This window comes from Microcaecilia unicolor, chromosome 9 (assembly GCF_901765095.1).
Source record: "Microcaecilia unicolor chromosome 9, aMicUni1.1, whole genome shotgun sequence".
NCBI classification, from domain to species: Eukaryota; Metazoa; Chordata; class Amphibia; order Gymnophiona; family Siphonopidae; genus Microcaecilia; species Microcaecilia unicolor.
The window spans coordinates 224,971,382-224,994,240 of record NC_044039.1 but is presented as its reverse complement, the minus strand read 5'-3'; the positions used below and the strand labels follow the sequence as shown (position 1 = coordinate 224,994,240).

Sequence of the window (22,859 nt, the reverse complement as noted above, 5' to 3'; positions counted from 1 at the left end):
AAGTGGGATATACATTTTTGAAAATAAATAAAACAGTTTCAAATGCCCTACAAGCTCCAAGGTACAATTATTTGTAAGAGTAATTAGGGCCATCTCCTTTCTCTCTGGGTGATTAACTCACAGTGAAAGCAAGTACAACGGAGCATAGTAACCCTTGCCCTCAAGGCCAGAAGGTGCCCAGAAGTATACATTTATCTGTAGGAAGCAGTAATAAAAGAAAGGGCAGAGTAGCTCCCCAGCACAGGAATGAAGCAAGATACATATCAGTGTGACAAGGTGGCTTACCATGGCATGCCTGAGACGCCAGAACCTTCAGGACGGTTGGAGGAAGGCTTCCACGTGCTCCGCCTGCAGTCTGCAGCAGCTAAAAGCAGCAAAGTAACAGCAGATGATGGGTCTGAGAATATCAAAACAATGGTTCCCTTGAACGCCACCTTGCAAGACTGAGCTCACCTCTACTTGTTCCCGAATGAACTCCTAGGAGGGGAAAGAGAAAGGAACAAATGTCAGGACTCCCAGAGGTAAGATTTGACAGGCAAACGCATAAAACATGATATTAAAAATGTGAGCAGACCTCTAGGGCAACCTCTCAACCAAGCCAAGACTGGTTTTCAAGATATCCATAATGAATATGCATGAGAAATTTGCATGCACTGTCTCCATTTGTATGCAGATCTATCTCACTGTGGGTATCCTGAAAACCTGATCCTGAGTTGAGAACCCCTGCTCTAGGGTATTCTGCTATGAGGCTAAGTCCCCACCCACCTTTACAATGCTTTTAGTCACTGTTGACCTCCCCCGGCGAGCTTCAGTGGCCTCTTTCTCAACAAAACACAGGGGCACCGTGTGCACTAGAACCGAGGGGACGCTGGCCTCTGGGAATGACACTCCTAGACCCAGCTCTTCCAGGCTCCTTTGATAGGACCTAGAGAAAAAAAGAATAGAGCTGACACATTTGCCCAGAACACAGAGCCTTTTTTTTTTTAATAGTTTATTTATGTTATTTTTACATTTACATTCCACATAAATGTAATAGAAATATTCAGGAAATCAAATAAACTATATGATTTAATATTATTAAGGAAATAATATTCTCTATAATCTTTGTCCACAATACATTGATCCAAGTACTAAGGAAAAGGAAAAATGAATAAAGAAACATGGAGAAACTAACTTATTTCTGCTAGCCTACTTACAGCATTTCTCAGTGGGATACCACTAAAGGTTTTTCTGTCTGTTGCAAAGGAGTGTTTAAAGCTATCAGGAATACAAGCATCCACTTAAAGCAGGAGTGTCAAACTAATCTTGGAGAGCTCTAAACCTATTTGGTTTTCAGTTCAGGAGATACATATACACACAATAAAGGCAATGCGTGCAAATATATCTCATGTTCAAACCGGGAATGACCATGAAAGACGAGAATGGGCAAGCTACAGGACACTCGCCATGTTTCAACTGTGTGTATTGTAAAATTGCGATTCAAGCGAAATCAGCATGGACAGCTACCAAACAGAAGGCATCTGTGTTACGCTCCACTACAAATTGTAATACACATCAGGTGGTGTATGGCATTAAATGTATATAGGGGAAACAAAGCATAAGATCAAGTACAGAACTGCACAACATGTGAACGATATTAAATTGCACCGTAGGCATACTCCCCTTGTGGAGCATTGGATAAAGAATCAACATAAATTCGAAGTTACAATTTATTGTACTTATGCAAGTAATAATGCAGCAAGGAGGAAATACTACTACTACTACTACTTAACATTTCTAAAGCGCTACTAGGGTTACGCAGCGCTGTACAATTTAACATGGAAGGACAGTCCCTGCTCAAAGAGCTTACAATCTAGGAGACAAGTGTACAGTCAATCTGATAGGTCAGACAGATTGGGGCAACCTATATGTTCGAAAGGTTAGGTTCCGAAAGCATTGAAGAGGTGAGCTTTAAGCAAGGATTTGAAGATGGGTAGGGAGGGGGCTTGGCGTAGGGATTCAGGAAGGCTGTTCCAGGCATAGTGTGAGGCAAGGGAAAATGAGCGGAGCCTGGAGTTGGCAATGGTGGAGAAGGGTACTGAGAGGAGGGATTTGTCATGTGAGTGGAGGTTACGGGCAGGAACATAGGGGGAGATGAGGGTAGAGAGGTAGGGTGGAGCAGCAGAGTGAGTGCATTTGTAAGTAAGGAGGAGAAGCTTGAATTGGATGCGGTATCTGATCGGAAGCCAGTGAAGCGACTTGAGGAGAGGGGTGATATGAGTATATCAGTTCTGGCGGAATATGAGACGTGCGGCAGTGTTCTGAATGGATTGAAGGGGGGATAGATGGCTGAGTGGGAGGCCAGTGAGGAGCAAGTTGCAGTAGTCGAGACGAGACGTAATGACAGTGTGGACGAGAGTTCGGGTGGTGTGCTCAGAGAGGAAAGGGCGAATTTTGTTGATGTTGAAAAGGAAGAAGCGACAGGTTTTGGCAGTCTGCTGGATATGTGCAGAGAAGGAGAGGGAAGAGTCGAAGATGACCCCGAGGTTGCGGGCAGATGAGACGGGGAGGATGAGGGTGCCATCAACTGAGATAGAGTGGGGGAAGAGGAGAAGTGGGCTTAGGTGGAAAGACGAGGAGCTCGGTCTTGGACATGTTCAGCTTCAGGTGGCGGTTGGACATCCAGGCAGCAATGTCGGATAGGCAGGCCGATACCTTGGCCTGGGTCTCTGCTGTGATGTCTGGTGTGGAGAGATAGAGCTGGGTGTCATCAGCGTAAAGATGATACTGGAAGCCATGAGGTGAGATCAGTGAGCCTAGGGAAGAGGTGTAGATAGAGAAGAGAAGGGGTCCAAGAACAGATCCCTGGGGAACTCCAACAGATAGCGGGATGGGAGTGGAGGAAGATCCATGAGAGTGCACCCTGAATGTGCAGTGGGAGAGATAGGAGGAGAACCAGGAGAGGACAGAGCCCTGGAACCCAAATGAGGCCAGTGTGGCGAGAAGTAAATCGTGATTGACAGTGTCGAAAGCGGCAGAAAGATCGAGGAGGATGAGGATGGAGTAGTGGCCTCTGGATTTGGCCAGGAGCAGGTCATTGCAGACTTTAGAGAGTGCTGTTTCTGTCGAGTGGAGAGGGCGGAAACCGGATTGGAGTGGGTCGAGGATGGCATGAGAGGAGAGAAAAATCAAGACAGCGGCTGTGAACGGCGCGCTCAAGTATTTTGGAGAGGAAGGGTAGGAGAGAGATGGGGCGATAGTTGGAGGGGCAGGTAGGGTCGAGTGATGTTTTTTTGAGGAGAGGTGCGACTACGGCGTGCTTGAAGGTGTCAGGGACAGTTGCAGTGGAGAGAGAGAGGTTAAGAATGCGACAGATGGAGGGGTTGACAGTATGGGCGATGGTGTTAAGTAGGTTGGTGGGGATGGGATCAGAGGAACAGGTGGTGCATTTCAAGGAGGAAAGAAGGCGGGAGGTTTCATCCTCGGTGATCTCAGGAAAGGAGGAGGAGGCCTGGGTTGGTTGGTTGAGGGAAAGGGTTAATGGGTGAAGAGGGGGTTGGGGGGGGGGGGTGATGGCTTGGTAGTGAATTCAAGGTTGATCTTTTGCACTTTGTCGTGGAAGTAATCAGCCAGTGATTGAGGAGAGAGTGAGGGGGGAGCGGGGGGCACTTTGAGGAGAGAGTTAAGGGTGGCGAAGAGACGACGAGGGTTGGAGCTGAGAGAATTGGTCAATTGGGTGTAATAGTCCTGTTTTGCAAGGAATAGGGAGGAGTGGAAGGAGGATAGCACGAATTTATAGTGAAGGAAGTCTGAATGAGTACGAGATTTCCTCCAGAGGCGTTCGGCAGATCGTGTGCAGGAGCGAAGGTAACAGATACAAGGGGTCAGCCAGGGCTGGGGATTGGTACGCTTTGTGGGACGGGAGGTGGATGGTGCGAGGGTGTCCAGAGTAGAGGAGAGAGCGGCATTGTAAGCGGAGACCGCTTTGTCGACAGTCTCGGAGGACATGATGGTTGGGAGGAGATTAGAGATACTAGCGGATAAGGTGAGGGGGTCAATGGCCTGGAGATTCCTGGACGTGGTGGTTAAGGTTGGGCAAGGCAGGTGGGGGGGGGGGGTGAAGAAGTGTGAATGTGATCAGGTGGTGATCGGAGAGAGGAAGAACTGAAGCTTGGAAATTGGAGGGTGAGCTGGATGAGGAAAGGACGAGGTCAAGACAATGGCCGTCACAGTGAGTAGGGGTGGTAGAGCACAGCTGGAGGTTGAAGGAGGAAGTTAGGGTGAGGAACTTAGAAGCGTGAGGGTCGGATGGGTCATCAACATGTATATTGAAGTCTCCGAGAATGAGAGATGGAGATGAGGGTTCAAGAAAGACAGAGAGCCAGGCATCGAAGTCGGTAAGGAAGGAAGAGAAGGATTTATCAGGGGGGCGGTAGATGACTGCTACTTTGAGTGGTAGCGGGTTGAATAGTCGGATGGAGTGGGCTTCAAAGGATGAGAAACAGTGAGACTGCGGTAGGAGGAGGGGTTGGAAACTACAGGAGGGCGAGAGTAGTAACCCAACGCCTCCACCGCAGCCAACTGGGCGGGGAGTGTGTGAGAAGAGGTGACCATCCTGGCAAAGGGCTGCGACTGAGGCAGAGTCGTCCGGGCAGTTCCAGGTTTCGGTTAGGGCGAGCAGTTGAAGGGAGTGAGAGATGAAGAGATTGTGGGTGAAGGGCAGTTTGTTGCAGACTGAGTGGGCATTCCACAAGGCGCAAGAGAAGGGGAGGGGAGGAGGGGAGTAGAGACGAGATTGGAGACGTCCCGGGATCGTCCGCGTGGATAGGAAGGGGAGAGATGAGGGGGACCTGGATTAGGGTTAACGTCTCCGGCAGATAGTAGGAGGAGGAGCAGGAGAGAGCGGAGGAGGGAAATGTCAGCAAACAATTTTAAAGGAACAGAAACTAATACGCGCGTGGAATATGGCTGAAGAAGTAGATTGGGCTTTATTGGTAGGAATTTGAACTGAATCAGTGACAGACTTGCTTAAAGGCTGCCCTTGTACGAGTGTTTCAGTGTAGGAGCATCCGACATCAGCAGCACAAGGGGTCTCCAACTAATATGGGAAGCTGTTAGCAGAGTATTTTAAGTTTCTAAATGGTATTTGGAAATTGTATATGACATGTGTAATATAGTTTAGCAAAGAATGGGATTGTAGTGTTTTCTATTTGAAACCGAAAGAAACTTTGTCATCAAGGAGGGTTAATTCCAGGCTACAAGTGCAATAAGCTTTTAAAGTTGTTGATAGCCCTAAGAGATTTTTCAAGAAAAGGGATTTGACAAGCCACTGGAGACATCAGAGTTGTATAAAAGGACAGAGCTGTTTTTTTCATATGTGATTATTTTGCACGTAACAATTCCAGACAGACATAAAAGCCTTTCCTCTTCTTGGAGAGAGGTCCGAGCAGCCCACGCCTCCCATAGCATTAAGGCATGCAATCTACTTCTCCAATACCAAAAAGAGCGAGGCTCCTCTTGCATCCAATGATTAAGTATGCACTTCTTCCCCAACGCATAAGCTTTACTAAGTAGTAGGCACAAATGTTTGTCCAAAATCCCATATGTTTCCCACTTATTCAGTAAAACTCCCTTCTAGGAAAAGACTACATGTTGACCAAAAAGAATCTCCTATACAAAAGTACTCCTTTACATCATCCTTATATTCAACTTTTTTATTATTACATCACGTATACCTTAATTGTCCTAATCCTCAGAACTCTCATTCACACGTCTTTCATTCCTGGCTCTCACCTCTCGTACTGTGAAAATCACTTTTATCACACTTATCATATAATGTCAAACTTCAATTACAATCAATATACACCATTGATGTTATTACTTCTTAATATCTTCGTGATCATAAATATGATAGTGTTAATGTTCAATAAATTGAAACAAGTTCAACTGCAGTCTTTGAGTTCCACTGACCGCACTTGTAAAACAGTTTAAGAGCTGGGTTCCAGGCTGAGTCTTATGACGTGGGAAAGGCTAACGAGGAACAACTCCACAACCTTGTACTCCCAATGAAACGCCTTTCAAGCCAGCAGATCCAACAGAGTATTCTTAGCTTGTCCCAATCTAGAGAACCTGGATAAGTTGAGAATTGGGACAAGCCAAGTTCAAGGGTCCCCCCCCCCCCCCCAGTTCCACAGGATCCGCCCTCCCTCCGAGTTCCACAGGGTCCCCTCTTCCTCCCTACGAGTTCCAGAGTCGTCATCCCTCCCTCCCTTTCTTCGAGTTCCAGGTCCCCTCCCTCCCTCCGAATTTTAAAAGTCATCTCTTGACTTACCTCGTCGGGGACGGGTTACGGCGGCCGGCAGCAGCGCTAAAATGCGTGCAGGCTCGGCCCCTTTCTCTCTCTCTCTGAGCTCTGATCCTGCCCTCATTTCCTGTTTCCGCAAGGGCGGGACCAGAGCTCAGAGAGAGAGAGAGAAGGGCCGAACCGGCACGCATTTTAGCTCTGCTGCCGGCCGCTGTAACCTGTCCCCGACGAGGTAAGTCAAGAGATGACTTTTAAAATTCGGAGGGAGGGAGGGAGGGGGCCTGGAACTCAAAGGAAGGGAGGGAGGGGGGGGACCCTGGAACTGGGAGGCGACTCTGGCTGAGGCGACGGCGCGTGTGCCAATAGAGAGGGCTACGCGTGCCATAGGTTCGCCATCACTGCTCTATACAGACCTGAAACAGAGACCAAAAACATCCCCTTGTAAAAATTCTCTGAGTCTCTGACCCAACCTCTTGATCTAAACTAGTATAATAATGGAATAGCAGCCTATAGAATGCTGTAATTCACTAGAGGCAGCAGGTCATGCCTCCCTTGTACATTCCTGCTTTTGTCCTGAGGGGTAAGGCTGACTGGATTGCCTGGGGAGGCCGGGAGATGGGTTGGTTGAAGGAGATTTGGTGGTGGTGGGGCCACTGTACTAACCATTAGGGGAGTAGCCTAGTGGTTAGTGCAGCGGACTTTGATCCTGTGGAACTGAGTTCGATTCCCACTGCAGCTCCTTGTGACTCTGGGCAAGTCACTTAACCCTCCATTGCCCCTGGTACAAAATAACTACCTGAATATATGTAAACCACTTTGAATGTAGTTGCAAAAACCTCAGAAAGGCAGTATATCAAGTCCTATTTCCCTTTCCCCTTCCCTTTTAGTATTTCAGGGAATGGTCTTTGTAGGTTGGGTGGGCTTAGAATCCTGATGTCGCAGTAGCTCTCACTCTTCGGCTGGGCTGCCTGGCTATGGCCAATAAGCTTCTCGATAACTGTATTTAATAATATTAAGGGGCTTAATTTCCCAGGTAAACGCAAGCATTTGTTTCTAGAGTTCAAGTGCTTGCATCAGAGGTGGTATTCCTGCAAGAAACTCGCTTAACTCCAGAACATGAAAAGTGCAGACAGGATAAATGTGTTTCACTCACTATTTTTAACAACCAGAAAGTTTCTGGTGCAAGTGTCAAGAGTAAGCAGAGACCCTAAGGATCACTACCTTTTTCTCCAATTACTCTTGGCAACCATGCTTACACTTTGGCAATTTTTTACACTCAAAATAATGGGCAAGGGAGATTTCTTTTACTACTGTAGTGAAGCAACTGATTCCCTTCATAAATGGGCATTTAATATTTTGTTTTCACCTTAAAGTGCACCTGTTCTCACCAGCCTTTGATGACCCCCTTTAAAGACATTCTGCCCAAGGTGGACACCCGGTCCTGGCACCAGTACGGAGTTGGCGTTTCTCCTGTTCCCTACTCTTCCTATTTTTCTTGCCATCTCTGCTGTTTTTTCTTACTGTAGATGATAAAGGGGATGGGACGAATTCCCTATGAGGACAGGCTAAAGTGTCTAGGGCTCTTCAGCTTGGAGAAAAGGTGGCTGAGGGGAGATATGATAGAGGTCTATAAAATAATGAGTGGAGTTGAACGGGTAGATGTGAAGCGTCTGCTCACGCTTTCCAAAAATACTAGGACTAGGGGGCACGCGATGAAGCTACAATGTAGTAAATTTTAAACGAATCAGAGAAAATATTTCTTCACTCAATGTGTAATTAAACTCTGGAATTCGTTGCCAGAGAATGTGGTAAAGGCAGTTAGCTTAGCGGAGTTGAAAAGTCCATAGACCGTTATTAAATGGACTTGGGGAAAATCCATTATTTCTGGGATAAGCAGTATAAAATGTTTTGTACTTTTTGGGGGATCTTGCCAGGTATTTGTGACCTGGATTGGCCACTGTTGGAAACAGGATGCTGGGCTTGATGGACCTTTGGTCTTTCCCAGTATGGCAATACTTATGTACTTATTATTGGAGTTCTTTTCCTTTTCTATACTTTATTTTAGTTTTGTAAACCGCTTTGATGTGTTGTGCCGAAAGGTGGTATAGCAAACACCCAGTCTGCTCTGAGGAAAGGGATGTTATCAGTGACAATACAGAAGGGCTGTCTGGTAAGGTTTGTCTCTTTGCAGATGATACCAAACTCTGTAACAGTGTGGACACCACAGAGGGTGTGGACAGCATGAGGAAGGATCTAGCAAAGCTTGAAGAATGATCCGATAATTGGCAACTAAGATTTAATGCTAAGAAATGCAGGGTCATGCACTTGGGTTATAAGAATGCAGGGGAACGGTACTATATAGGGAGTGAAGTGCTTCTGTGTGCGAAAGAAGAGCAGGACTTGGTGGTGACTGTATCTGCTGACCTTAAAAGTCTCCAAACAGGTAGAAAAAGCGACAGTCAAAGCCAGACCTAAGCGCTTTACATTTTTATTTACAGGTACTGTCCCTGATGGGCTCACAATCTAAGTATTACATTGTACCTAGGACTATGAAGGGCTACGTGTCTTGCCCAGGATCACACGGAGCTGCAGAGGGGATTGAACCTGGTTCCCCAGGATGTCAACCCATTGCCAACCATCAGGCAGCAGCAAGAATCGAACCCGGTTCCCCGCACTAACCACTAGGGCACTCCTCCACATCCTCTTACCTTTTAGGGATTCACTGTGTATATCCCAGTTTTTCTGAATTCATGCACTGTTTTTGCTTCCACTACTTCCTTTGGGGGGGGGGGGGGGGGGAAGAGGAGGGCATTTCAGGCATTCGCACCCTGTGAAAAATTATTTCTCTGTTTTGGACTCTATTGCCCAGTATCTTCACATCAAATCCTCAATTTCTAGAGTAGTTGTGTTAACGGGGGTCCTACCACCACTTTTCTGCCCAGCTGTCTCTCGAAAGCATTCAGTAGAAACTGTATAATTATACTACAGCAAGAGGCCCTCACTGGATGCCCACCGGAAGGGTGGAAGGCCAGATTTTAGGACTCAGGCTGTAAAAATACCAGCTTGGTTTAAAAATCTATGACTGGCTGAGCAAGGACTTGCTTTTCCTGTAAGTTAATATGTGTCCCCGCTTGGGATCCATCCACTGGAATAGTGGTGGGTCAATTTACATACCTTAAACAGCTTAAACTGCTAAAAGGCACTGACTAGGCCTCATTAGAATTTGGTGTGACATTCAAAAGCAGTGCAAAAGCCAAGATCAAGGAATTGATGGCTAAAATCCTAACCCAGATCACAAAATAATATGAAATTAATATATCCAAATTTAGATATCTTCATAAAAAAAAAGTTGTTTTGTTCATGTTTGGATGTTTGGATACCCGTATCTAAGGAAACATTTACAAAAAGGGAAGTTGCACAATAATTTGCAATAGCTAGAACAGATATTTTTAAATGTATTAAGGAACAAGTTGTTTACAAAAACGGAAGCACAGATGGGCACCTACTACTACTACTACTACTACTTAACATTTCTAGAGCGCTACTAGGGTTACGCAGCGCTGTACAATTTAACAAAGAGAGACAGTCCCTGCTCAAAGAGCTTACAATCTAATAGACAAGTGAACGGTCGGTCCGATAGGGGCAGTCAAATTGGGGCAGTCTGGATTCACTGAACGGTAAGGGTTAGGTGCCGAACGCAGCATTGAAGAGGTGGGCTTTAAGCAAAGACTTGAAGACGGGCAGGGAGGGGGCTTGGCGTAAGGGTTCAGGAAGGTTGTTCCAAGCATAGGGTGAGGCGAGGCAGAATGAGCGGAGCCTGGAGTTGGCGGTGGTGGAGAAGGGCACTGAGAGGAGGGATTTATCCTGTGAACGGAGGTTACGGGCGGGAACGTAAGGGGAGATGAGGGTAGAGAGGTAGTGAGGGGCAGCAGACTGAGTGCAATATTAAGAAAAAAAGTGTCCTGCCATAGACTTGTATAGTGACCAAATTGTATAAAAGCAGGATGCATGCAAGCCCTCGAGAGAACTTTTCTTCAACGCCTCGAAAGCGGCAGAGCTCCGGTCAGCTGAATCCAGAATTTGTCTGATGAATGTACCTGATTAAAATCTGATATGCAAATAAACTCTCCATTCTAAATGATGGTTTGTGGGCTTCACTTAATGATGAAAGGCTGTAAGTACAAATGCTTTTGCTACATCTGGCTATCATTCGCTGCATTATATAACCTGTAGCCTAAATCCAGTTTGTCATAAGGCTGGTATCTATTCCTTGCCAGTGCTGAGAGGCGGACTAATGTGGGGATTTGAGACCTAACGTCTCTCTCAGTGGCAATTTCTCTTAGAACTTCACAACCCCCTGATTACCCCAGTACTAGTGTTATTTAGAGATGGAGTCAGATTGAGGTCACTCTAGCCTTCTTGGGGGGCTCGGGACCCATTTCTCAACATTGGTGACCCCGGATTGCTGATCTGACACAATAGCCCCCCAATACTGTCCTTCTTTCCCTAATTTTTGAACGCAGTGGGGATAAATATTTGCGTTCAAACCTTCCTTTCTGTCTTTCAATATTCTGTTCTGTTCTTTCTCACCCTCTTTTCTTTCTTTCTATCCCGCCCATCTTTTGATTTGTGTGATGTGCGCAAGAGTGTATTTGGTGTGTGATTGGTGCATAACACTGAATCCAGGCGACTGCGATTTGGGGTGTGTTACCTGTTTCTTTCACGTTCAAATTCTTTGGATCGGTCTCAAATGCTAGCATTCTCGCTTAACGATCCTTTGAGGTTTGGCGTTTTATTTCTTCTTCCCACCCTACGCTTTGTCTTTATTCCTCCTTTTTGAATCCTCGTTCTTTTGTTCTTACTATGTATTCAGTTCTTTGTTTTTGACTCCCTATGGATCTTCTTTATTCTTCTGTCAGTCTTACTCCCCTTCCCCGTCTTTTTCCCTGTTCTCCTTCACTCTAAGTTTTTCTGCCTCTACCTGTTCCTCTACCTGTGTCTGTCAGATGTTCTAAGAGCTCTCTTAGCTGTCCCGCTGTCCCTTCTTTCTTTCCCCCCCCCCCGTGCCCGTCACTGTGCTCTAGATTTTCCTTGTCACTTTCTCCTGTCCCTCATCAAACCTTTCTGCTTCCTCACTCTCTGATTTCACCCTTTCCTGTGATTAAGCCACTCTAGGCTGGGTGTGTTTCTGGGTAACACTGCGCGTTTAGACTGAAGCCTGTCTATACAGTATCTTTTCCTTAAAATCATTCTGCTTTCTCTGTTCTTATAACCACTCTTCAAAACCGATCACTCAAACCTGACAGCCCCCACCTTTTCACTTCTGCTTTCACTTGCCTACCGTTATGTATCTTATGAATGTCTACTAACCCTATTCTTCTGCTTTAATTTCACTGGACTGGCATATACCCTGGTGAAAAGTGCCCATTTGAGGGGTACTGGGAACTGGTATTCAGTCCGCTCCTTTTCTAACCCCTTCCTCTGGTACTCTTCTGTTTTTCTGCCTTCTTCCTCCGTTCTCTTATCGCTTTCTCCTTCTGCCCTGAGCTGGCACATTTGTTTTTCTGTTCTTGTCCTTTTGTGAGTCTGTCTAACGATTGTTAATTCTGACCCAATCGGGTGTTAGATTGAGTTACATTTTACTGTCACTATGTTATCTGCAAGCTTCGGTTAACGGCGCTCAGCATCCTAGCTACTTATTGGCCTAATACTTTTGACTATGAAGGGGATGCCGGTTTCCTGTACGGCTGTGGTTTTTCTTCGCACTTTATTTCTTTTTTTTTATATTTACACACATTTGCGGTCCCAAGTCTACCGATTCTTTAAGTCTCTCACTGTCTGTTGCCAGTTCTAAGTATTGTTAACCGGTGTCTTTATTTTGCAAGTGCGTCTCATGCCTCGAGAGCTTGCTGTCCGTTCGTGTGCTGTAAACAGATTGTCACCATCTTCCGCTCTGATAACTCTTTCTCCCACCCCCCCCCCCCCTTCCTTCCTGTTATACAGCTTTAGGCTTGATAAACCACACTTATTTCCATGCCCGTCTGCATTGGAAACTCCCGTCTGAAACTTTCATGATATTATAACTCTCCACTTGAGCAGTCCCGGTCTGTATTCTATCTCTGTTCCCCGCAGCCACTTTAGATGCTTCCGGGTTTAATTTTCGCTGCATAGACCCCGTCTCTGCCACTTTCGGCACCTTTCTGCCATACTCACTATATATGAAACTGCTACTATGCTCTAAGCCTTCTACTTTTGTATTTTGTCTTTGCTAAAAGTCCCAAAAGTCCTGCACTAATCCTAACAGTTATCTGCGTTAAGCTCCCGTGGTTACTGCTTCTCTAAGTAAATTTGCCACAGCCTCGGCTGTAAGACTTTTAAATTTATCTCACTTCCACCTATACTTTCTCCTTGCAAAAGGTCTCTTGGCTACTATTTTCAGTTGTAATTTTAAATTTGTACTTGTCCTAGTAGCTGTTATCACACCCTTTTAATTTATAATTTGTTTTGGGACAATGTTATATTTTTAATTAATAATGCTTCAGATTTGTCATTTATTTTCCTTATTTATGTCTTGGATATGCTTTGGGCTCTCACTTTGACGCCCCATACTTGGGATACACCTCACGGCCCTCCTCTCTGATGCTCTACCGACTCTTGCACCTTTTTATTTTCTTCCCTGCCCTCCTCTCTGATGCTCTCCTCTTACATAATTTATTTATTTTCCTCCTTCCGATTGCCCCTCATATCAAAAGTAGTAACATTTAAATGTGTGGCCCCTCCGTAGATTATTGTTATTATATTTAGAATTGATATTTTTAACAGTAATTGTGTGTGTCCGTTTTTGGATTAGGACAACCATATGCTGCATTTGTTTAGCTGTGAGGGGATAATTGACGTGATAACCCGTTATGTAGTTTCATGATAACATGACTTTGTATGTTTTTTGACTCCGGAATCTAGCTTACGGCATTGTTTCTGCACGGCATGATTAATATGCACTTATTTCCTGTAGAACTGCTTGCCCGTAACTTTTCAGGATGCAAGGTAGACTTTAATCTACTGATTACCTCTGCGGTGGAAAAAACTTGGATTTTCATTTTTAGTTAAGATTGCAAGACTATGTTCGAGTTCTATAAATTAATGGTGTGCGGCATTGTTTTCAGTTCAATCATATCTTCAGTTTTCTGCAAGTTTAACCTTGTTTTATGGCACATTTTCTCAGCATGCATGATGATATTCTTGTGTATTGGTACATATTATTTTAAATCACTTATCTTTTGATAATTCAGTTGCCGGTTCTCTAGCTTCTTTGTATGATTTACTTGATATTCCTATTTTGTTGTACGGCTTTTCTTCCTCTGATATGGGGAATATACTAAGTCGTTTGTTCGTTGGTTCGCTCTGCTTTTCCATCAAAATCATTTTTTTTCCCTATTTGACATTTGCTTTTGTTCATTTCTAGCTGGTGTAATCTGAATTCACTTTTATTTTAAGGTTTCCTGTTGTTGACAATGCCGGCCGATGTCCTTTCTCCCAAACGGTGTATAATTTCATATATAATTGCTGAGGTTTTCCTGAATTTATAGTTTGAAATGGGGCTTTATTGTGACATAATTAGGAAACATATCTTTACAGTTTGCTGTTTAAACACTATATAGATTATATCCTGCTCTCGTTATAAGCTAGGCACTATGCTGTCCCCGCCCATCAGCTACTATTGCTTGTACTATATATGGACATTTTACTGTTTGTGTTATACTGCACTAGATATGAGGAGATCTTATTCACTCTCTAGATAAGATTCTCATATACTTTGCATTTCCGATACTCATATAGTTCTGGTTTCTTGTGCTCTATTTTAATGGTGTGCTCGTTTAAAAGAAATATAAGTTACAGCCCCAGCACCGTACTATCGTGTTAGTTTTTTTTCAGGATGCTTTTTAATACTTTTTAATCATCGGTGAGCCTGACTATATTATAACGTTATCTACAGGAAATACTGCACTTCCTCGCTTGCGTTGTGGTTTTCGTCCTCCGACTGCATACAGCCTGGACTGGCTTATTTTAAACACTTGTAATAATGAGCTAGGTTATAATATTTCCTGATGAATATTTCCGCGTCCTGAGAATGACAATCACTTTTAAATAATATGGTTCTATAAAGAGTTAAATTGTGTAAGTCTTTATAACAAGTTTGATATGAACTAGGATCGAACACAGAAAGTCACATGAAATTACAATGGTTTATTGTTACATTAAGAGCTAGATAACCCCTTGTATAACTTATATGACAATAGAAGTATTATATACTATATAGCAGCATTTCTTTGCTTTTACCTTAACAGATATGCATATAAAATATGTTTTACCTTTCCGGTTGAGAAGATGATGGCTGCGTGCCATGAGAATACAGCGTTGCTTAACTTCTTCAGTTATTTCCTGTTGGTTCTTTATAACCCAACCTTCTCTTTCCTTCTAATGCTGCAGCTGTCCTGTTTGTCATCATTTAGACATATCATTTCAGTCATTGACTAGTATGTATGTTTTATGCCGTATCATTGGAAGTTCTTGGTGTAAGAATCACATGTTTTAATTTGTTTTTTCCCCTTTCACCTGTTTAGCCACAAAAGCTTGCTGCCATCGCATTCGGGTTTATTTTATTTACTATGTTCCTTTTCTGAGTGTATGGGTATTAATTTGTCATATTTATGGGTATTAACTTGTCATATTTGCACCACGATTCTAGTGTCCTGTTTCACAATTTATTATAATATATGCTTCTGTTATATTTTCCTGTTTAGATGCTACTTCCAACCTATCCGGTACCCGCCCCAAAAGCATTTAATATGTATTTACCTTTATTTCATTTATTCTAGGGGTATAGCTCCGGACTACACATGTTATAATGTCTTTGTTAATATACATTTTCTTGCCTTTTGTTGAAATCGGTGTTCCAGTTACATATATGGTTCTCCCTTGTTACTCTTATTATAGTATGTTGTAGTTTCCAGTCTTGTTTAATGTCTATATTTTGTTTCCATACACAGCATATCAATATAACAATAAAACAGCTTCCAATATAACTTTACAGTTTATTTTCTGCCTTACATTACCAATTAGGTAGGTCGAGTTTTTACCATATAATATGTACACTTTATTTTTCTTTCGCAGCTGGATCCTTAAAGTCTTCAGAATCGGCTGCTGCCCTTAAGGTGCCCTACAGTTCGTCCCTCATATACGTAAATATACAGACATGATGCCATGATGCTGTTACAGGCTGAAGGTTATTGCCAGGTCCTTGTTTACATTTTGTAATTTAAATTTGGGAAATTTTTACTCCAATTCCCTATACTCTATACCTTTTTTATTTCTATATCTTTATCTTGCAATAAGTTAGAACAATTGACAATTACTGGTACTGGCTGGGATTGCGGCAAACCACCCTATATTGGGACTAATATCTGCCATAAGCAGGTTAACCGTGGTTGGGGTGATAGTAACTAAAAATATAGAATATACACCTGTTTTAAGGTGTCCTCTAGTGAGGTGTTTGATTTTTTTTGCCAATACTATTTGACACAACCCGGAACCTTTATCGGTGTTCTACCATACCAGAGTTCTGGTACCCAATTCATTATGCTGCCTCTTGAAAGAGTGATAAATCACTTCCCAGGAGACCGCATAAATCTTATAAAGTTTTGCCAAATATGGCATTCCTGGAATAAGTTTCAGCCTGGACTCTCGTGGCCCCGTAAAGGCACCTTTAAAACCAAAAACCTGCTAAGGTTATTAGACTTTATTTACACATACACACCCGATTCCACCCGTCATCTCCATTATCAGATCCTCAGTAGATGGGTATCGACTATCACAGATTATGTGATCCCAGACACTGTCGATCTGACATCGTTATTGATACCTGGTGAGGACAATTTTAATCCGCGGCCCAGTAGACGGCCCCCTGTAAGAGCCGATTCATTCATTCCACATAAATCCAATGCTCCTATTGCTAACAATCAGTGCCGGGACTATCGCTCTCAGCCTACTCCCAGCCACCGAGCTGAAGTACAATGCAACTGTTGTTTCCAATTGGGACATTACGCCATGGAATGTCCATGCCGACACCTTCCTCATAGTCAATACCGTCAACCTCCTTCAGACTCCCCATCGCTACGTGTCTCCCGGATGCAGATACGACAGCCACAGAGAGACCGCAGGCGACCGATTGACCTCCCCTCGCTAGATAACTCACATCGCCAAGACTGTAGGAATGATTACCCTGGTAATCGTGGCCGCCAGTCTCAACCTGAAAAAGGTCCACCCGACACAAATAGACGACCTAGAGACTACCATTCTGGCCCTAGCCCTGATCGCTATATAGATGTTCAGTGTTATCGTTGTCAACAATATGGTCATTATGCATGTGAATGTCCCCAACCATTACAAAATAGACCTAGACATATAGTCCGGCAAGAACGACAAGAACGGCAGTCCTTCCCTTTATGGAACCCAGACCAACGCCGCCCACAGTGACTAGGCGTAGTTCACACTGCTGCAGGATTGGATGATCCTATGATCACCCTGCTCATCTGTGATGTCCCTGTCCCTTTCTTAATTGATACAGGTGCTTCTCGCTCTGTGCTGGCTCACGTTCCGCACAAATTGCAGAAACTCCTCAAAGTTTCCCCTAACAACATTACCACCACTGGATTTGATGGTGTACCAACGGACACACCCCTGCTTGAGCCCCTGCCAATTACATATGCGGATCAACAACTATCTGCTCCAAAACAGCTCCCAACATAACTTTCCTTACTGTCGGCTTTTTTATCTTATGAATTATTTAATAAAAAAATCTATTGTCTAGTGACTCTTTTATGGTACCATCCCCCAAGAGCTTACATATATGTTCAGTGTTACAAATCTTTCTTTTAATTTCCTTTTTTTATTATATCTATTTTATCCTTACTATCTTTGTAGTTTGTTTCAGGGGCTCTTCCCTGGGATAGGCTATATTTTTATTCTATTTTTTATTACTTTTATTTTCTTATATACCAGTGTCACGCTATAACCATTGGGTTTGATATCGATGCCTGGGGCTTACACCCATTGGAGGTTATCCTTCAATGGATGACGGTATCTCAATTAGTAGAAGCAGACTTCCATTCCATTTTCGGAGTGGCCTGCGGATTCGGCATTATTGCCCACATATGAGTTACCTAGTACAGATGAGCGTGGGAGCAATATAGAGACGTCTGACGCTTTTCGTTGCGAGTTTGGACTAGTTGACTAGGGCCTTCCAATATTTTTGAGGGGCTAGTGGTAACAGAGAAAATTCCTAATCTTTCAATGTTTTAGTAGGGCTAGTGGTAAGAGAGAAAATTCCTAGCCACGGTTAATTGTAACAGTGAACATTCCTAACCTTTCAATGTTTTACGATGGTTAGTGGTAAGAGAGAAAATTCCTAACCTTAGGTCCATTGGAAGGGTTAGTTGTAAAAGAGAAGATTCCTAATCTGCGGAGATCCAGTGGACCGCTGCTCTTCAACTCAGAAGACCTTATTCGCGGGTTTTTTGAGTTTATTTTGGGAGTGTTTGCAATGTCCCTTTTTGGGGGCTCTATCATGGGCTGGAGCTCATGGCCAATTGTAACCGGAATAATTCTTGGCAGGCAGTAGAAACCGGGATTTATTCCTGTCTCTAGAAGCACACTCTGGAGAGCAGTATTTATTAATTTGGGATAGAGTAGTATACATATATAATAGCTGACACCACTTACTCTTGTACAATTTTCTTTAATTCCTCCTTTAACTCTCCTTTCATCTTTCTTACATTGTCTGTTTATTTAACCTGCGGCAAAAGCATTGAGCTTTCCGCCAATTCGTAATTTTTATTTTGGGTCCCTTTGTTGGAGCACATTAGCAGATGTGTGAGTATGATTGTGTTATGTCTCTGCATGTTTTACTATCTGGATAATCATTGCATGTTTTTGTAAACTGTTAGCACATTATCATTTCTAGGTCTCCCTGCAATCTGTGAAGCTGCCTTTTCAACCACTGACCTTGGACTGGTCAATATATATTATTATTAATCTAGTTCATTTTTCTATAGCATGTTACAGGTCTGAAGCTTATTTGTAGACCACCTGCTCATTAGGTCCCGTTATTATACATATTGGGTGATGATGTTCACTACCCATTATATCATATCTTCCTCTCCGCACCCAACACCAGATACTGGTGATCTGACATCTATTCAGATCTCTGGTAAGGACTTTCCGTCCGAAACAAACCTTTCTATTTTGCGGTTGACCTCCCTATGCCACCGAGAGTTCGGAAGGGCATAGTGATCCTGCCAACTGTTCTCTTTCTCAATTGATTTTCTACGCTGGAAATTACATTGCATGAATCGTGAGTATATTTTCATTTATTGTATGTGTTACTATTAAGCTTGCCTTTGTATACTTTCATGGCCTGTTGGATTAGCTCTAATTTAAATGTTTTATTTTACCAAATTTAGGATTAAGATTTTGTCCTCAATACAGAGGGACCTCTTTATGTGGGACAATAACTGTGTCTGTGCATGAGTGTGGTTTTCCTTTTCTGTCTGTGTGCTGTGACTTATGATTGGCTACTGGAATATTTATTTTTATATTTTTTGTTTTAAAACTGTAAAGAATTGCTTAACCGTGCACAATTCCAATGATTGGTTTTGAACTACATTTAGAAATATCTTGCTTCCTCTTCTGAGTTTTAAGTTTTCTACATATCAGGATTAGGTTACAGTTTTAATTTCACGTCTATATGTTCCTGTGTGTCCTGTGATAGATGGCATATATTAAACCAGTTAATTATTAAGGAATCATTTCTTTAGTTTTAAATTAGTGCTTTAAGGTTACTCTGCGAGATTACCTATCAACTGCAGTGGTAGTAAATCTCAAAGGAGTGTTTTTTTTCCAGGATAGTATGTTGTTTCATTTAAGCAATGTTTGTTTGATTTGTGACGTGATGTTAAATACCTGATTGTTTTTGACTTCTGGTAAATTGCTTTCACTAGAAATACAAGCACTTTTTAGTTTTAATTTTATAGGTGTGCGTCCGTGTATGTGTTCTTTGAAAATTGCATAATTGTTTCAGATATTTCCTATGAAAGGTTCTATATTATATGCCATCTAAAACACTGTTTCTTTGTGATGTTGGTTAAAATAACTAGTGCTGATGTTCACTTCCTGGTTCTCTATTGGGGATGTGTTCCGTAAGAATGAATTAACTGTTTTAATTTTTCTTTTCACGTCTTATCTACTACTTTCAAACTTCCTTCCCTGCCTCTTAAAGATTTATAGTTTTAAGATATATTATTGTATAGATTTCCAGCATTTCTGGTTCTCAATAGGGTTTAGAGATTAACCCTTGCATAACATAACTAACTGTTAAATCAGCACTAAAGAAATTTAGGTTGCTATTATTTCAGAGCTATGTTCAGATAACACTAGCTACAATTGCCAAATTTCCTTTTTATTGAGAACCGTACCTCTGGAAGCAGATAAAGTAATAACCTTCTTTTCCTTTTTTTTTCCTGTCCTGAAGTATTAATTCTATGAAGACTAATCACACCAGCATGAAGTTTTAATACGAAAACTTAAACTTACAGTTTTCGTCTGATGTATAGTCCTATTTTCAGTCACCATAATATCCACTGCTTGCATTGAGCAGTAAACACAAATTGGACACAGGAAACACCGTTATTTCGTGATTTCCTTAAGACCGAATAACAGAGATTAACCCTTGTAGTTCTTATTCTCTCTAAAGTTCATCTTTACAAATGCTTTGGACTCAGTATATGATAAAGGAATTCATTACGTGTTTCAGATTTTTAATAGCTAGATGGGTTTTTCTGTGATTCTGTGTTATCCTACAATGTAGGCTTACGAGCTGTTCCATTTATCATATGAACATATCCTACTGGTCAATTTGTGCATTTATGCATTAATAAAAATTGTTATTATATCTTTGATTTTTTGACTCTTACTAAAATGTTTTAAGAGATGCTCCTACGTGTCTCCTGCTTATAAATTGGCTCCTCCTCTGTATTTAAAATATACTCTAAATTGTAAATTTATTCCTGAGAATATATAAGCTTATTTTTAGCTATCCCTCTGAATGTGAATCTTGATATGCTGTCATAATTTAGGGCCCAAATTGTGAAAGCATAGAAAGGATCAGTTTAGAATTTAATATAATTTTAATTTTCCAAATTGGCTCTGAACTATTACAGAGGACTATAGGTTATTGTCCTCCTCATTTGGCCTATTTGAACCTTGTAAAGGTCACGTGAGGAGCCCTCGTAGAAATATATAGTTTTTACATTTCTGATATTGGCTTTTCTCTATCTCTCTACATATCATATTAAAGGCTGCTGTATTTTCCTGGAGCAGACTCTGACCACAATGTTTCCTCAGCCTCTGCTGACTTCCTGTGCCAGCAAAATCCAATCTACCGAGAGGAAAAAAAAAATTGTTTTCTACTTGTAACTTATGATTTTATATATTGAAACTATGCTCCACCTATTGGTGCCCCAAGGAACTAACAATGCATTCTTTGATTTTTTCTTTCTAATGGTCCTGTGCTGAGATTTGACTGCTAAATATTGCTTCTTATATCAGCTCTATTTATTAAGTCCTGTAGGTTGAGTGAAGACTGCTAATCCAATTCCTGACCTACCGCCTCTATTCCAGTTTGGTACTTCTGCTACACCTGACCTCTGACAAGACAAAGAAGCGCTACCTTCTCCAATGAGAATTTTCTTTTGTCCAGATGATGTCATTAACTTAGACCTTCTTGGTTATGCTCTTAAATATTCTGCTGTATTAAATATTTTTGCAGGCTCATCTTTTCCAGAACTTACATGACACTTTACATATGAGCTCTCTGTTACAATAGACAGCGACCGTGATTCCAGAAGATACTTCCAACCTGGACTAGTTATGAGTTTTAAATTTCTGCACATTAGTCTTCTGCTTTGATTATGACTATTTTCTAAGCTACCCTTCTTTCTGGATCATCTAACTCATAAGTCCTGCTGGCCTCCTGCAGCTGAGGGCTCAACCCTTGGTGAATGTTAGTCATCGCAGGTGAAGATTCCATACCTATTGGCGATAGATTTCAATGCATTGCCTGTGCCTTTTGACTATTTTTGTGCACCATATTTCTGACCCTCCATACCTCAGTAACTTGAACAATCAACATCATCTCTTAATTTTCAATTTATATTGTTTTTTTGGTGCCCTTTTCTTTTGTTACATATACAGACCTATTGTTATTTGATCATCTCTTCGTAGTAATTACCAATCTGTCTTGCATACTATGCAAGCCAGAAGTGGGGATACATTCTGCAAATCCCAATTCCTAGTATTAAGACTGTCACTTCTACTGATTCCTTGCCCAAGTTGCTGTGAAAATCCAGCCCTGTTAGATCTTCCAGATCTCCGTCCAGATTCTTCAGCGCTTCCACCGCCTCAACCATGATTGATGAAAGAGACTTTAGAACTGATACTTAATTTGAGAATTACTGTTGCTGTTTATGGACATTATAGATTCATATTTTGTTTTATTTTCAGTTTAGCAGCAATTCTGTCTAGATATTGAAAAGGTTTTATTTTTATTTCCCTATTATTTCCTTTATTGTTCTAATTGCTTTTCTAACAGTTTTCCCGTTATTTCTGTTTATGTAATTGAAATTGAAGTTGATATTGCTCAGATACAAGGGTAACATCAAACCCTAATACTGGCTATGATATCATAATGTAGGTGTAAACCCTGTTAGTATCAAACAGTTATGCAATTGTTTAACTTTGGTGTAGGCTTACTTAAGCTTACTTAAGCTGCATGTCTTTCTGTAGGTTTGACTAAGCTCCAAGTGGGGTAAAGGATATATAAAATGCTTCCCATACCTCCAGGTCATTATGCATATGTCAAGCTCCATGCATGACCTTTGTTAATATGAATTTTTCTAGGATTGACCCTTTTTGCTGTATAAGACAACCTCATATTTATTTAAGGATTCTGACTACCTACAACCTAAAACAGCCTGCAATCAGAGTACTAACCATATATTTGTTGAGCCCATAACAATGCATAATCGAAACCACTATTCCTTCCCAAGACCACTGAGATAGATACATTAGATTATCTCCCCATGCACTATGCTACAGATACAATAGAAGCCATAGAAAGACCTGAAATTGTTTATTAGTATGATTCACCTGAAATTGCTATTACCCGCATACCTATATTTCATGGGATTTTGTAAATGAACTCATGGATTTGTCCCATTCATAAAACCTCTCTCACGACAGGTTTGAGTAAGTCTCAAGAGAGATGACATCAGGATTAAGCCCAAGGGGTTGGGTAATATAAAGGGAATTCCATATGCCCAAATAATATATCACCTGAGAATGAAGTTTCCTGTTTTGCACCATACCTTCTAGCAATTTATAAGACCAAAACTCCCCCTCTCGTTTGATAGCTTGTCACCTTCTGGAATAGATTGTGACAAACTAGTTTTGTGTCACCCCTCTC

The 22,859-nt window shown here is 42.0% G+C and overlaps 1 protein-coding gene across 1 annotated transcript in view; it reads right to left on the bottom strand.

Annotated features, from left to right (window-relative positions):
* Positions 1-22,859, bottom strand: part of MLH3 (mutL homolog 3) — a 96,288-nt gene that overhangs the window by 5,970 nt on the left and 67,459 nt on the right. Inside the window, 3 exon segments of the mRNA XM_030214876.1 lie at positions 286-364; positions 454-477; positions 766-925. Of these exon segments, the coding sequence (XP_030070736.1) occupies positions 286-364; positions 454-477; positions 766-925 (263 nt within the window).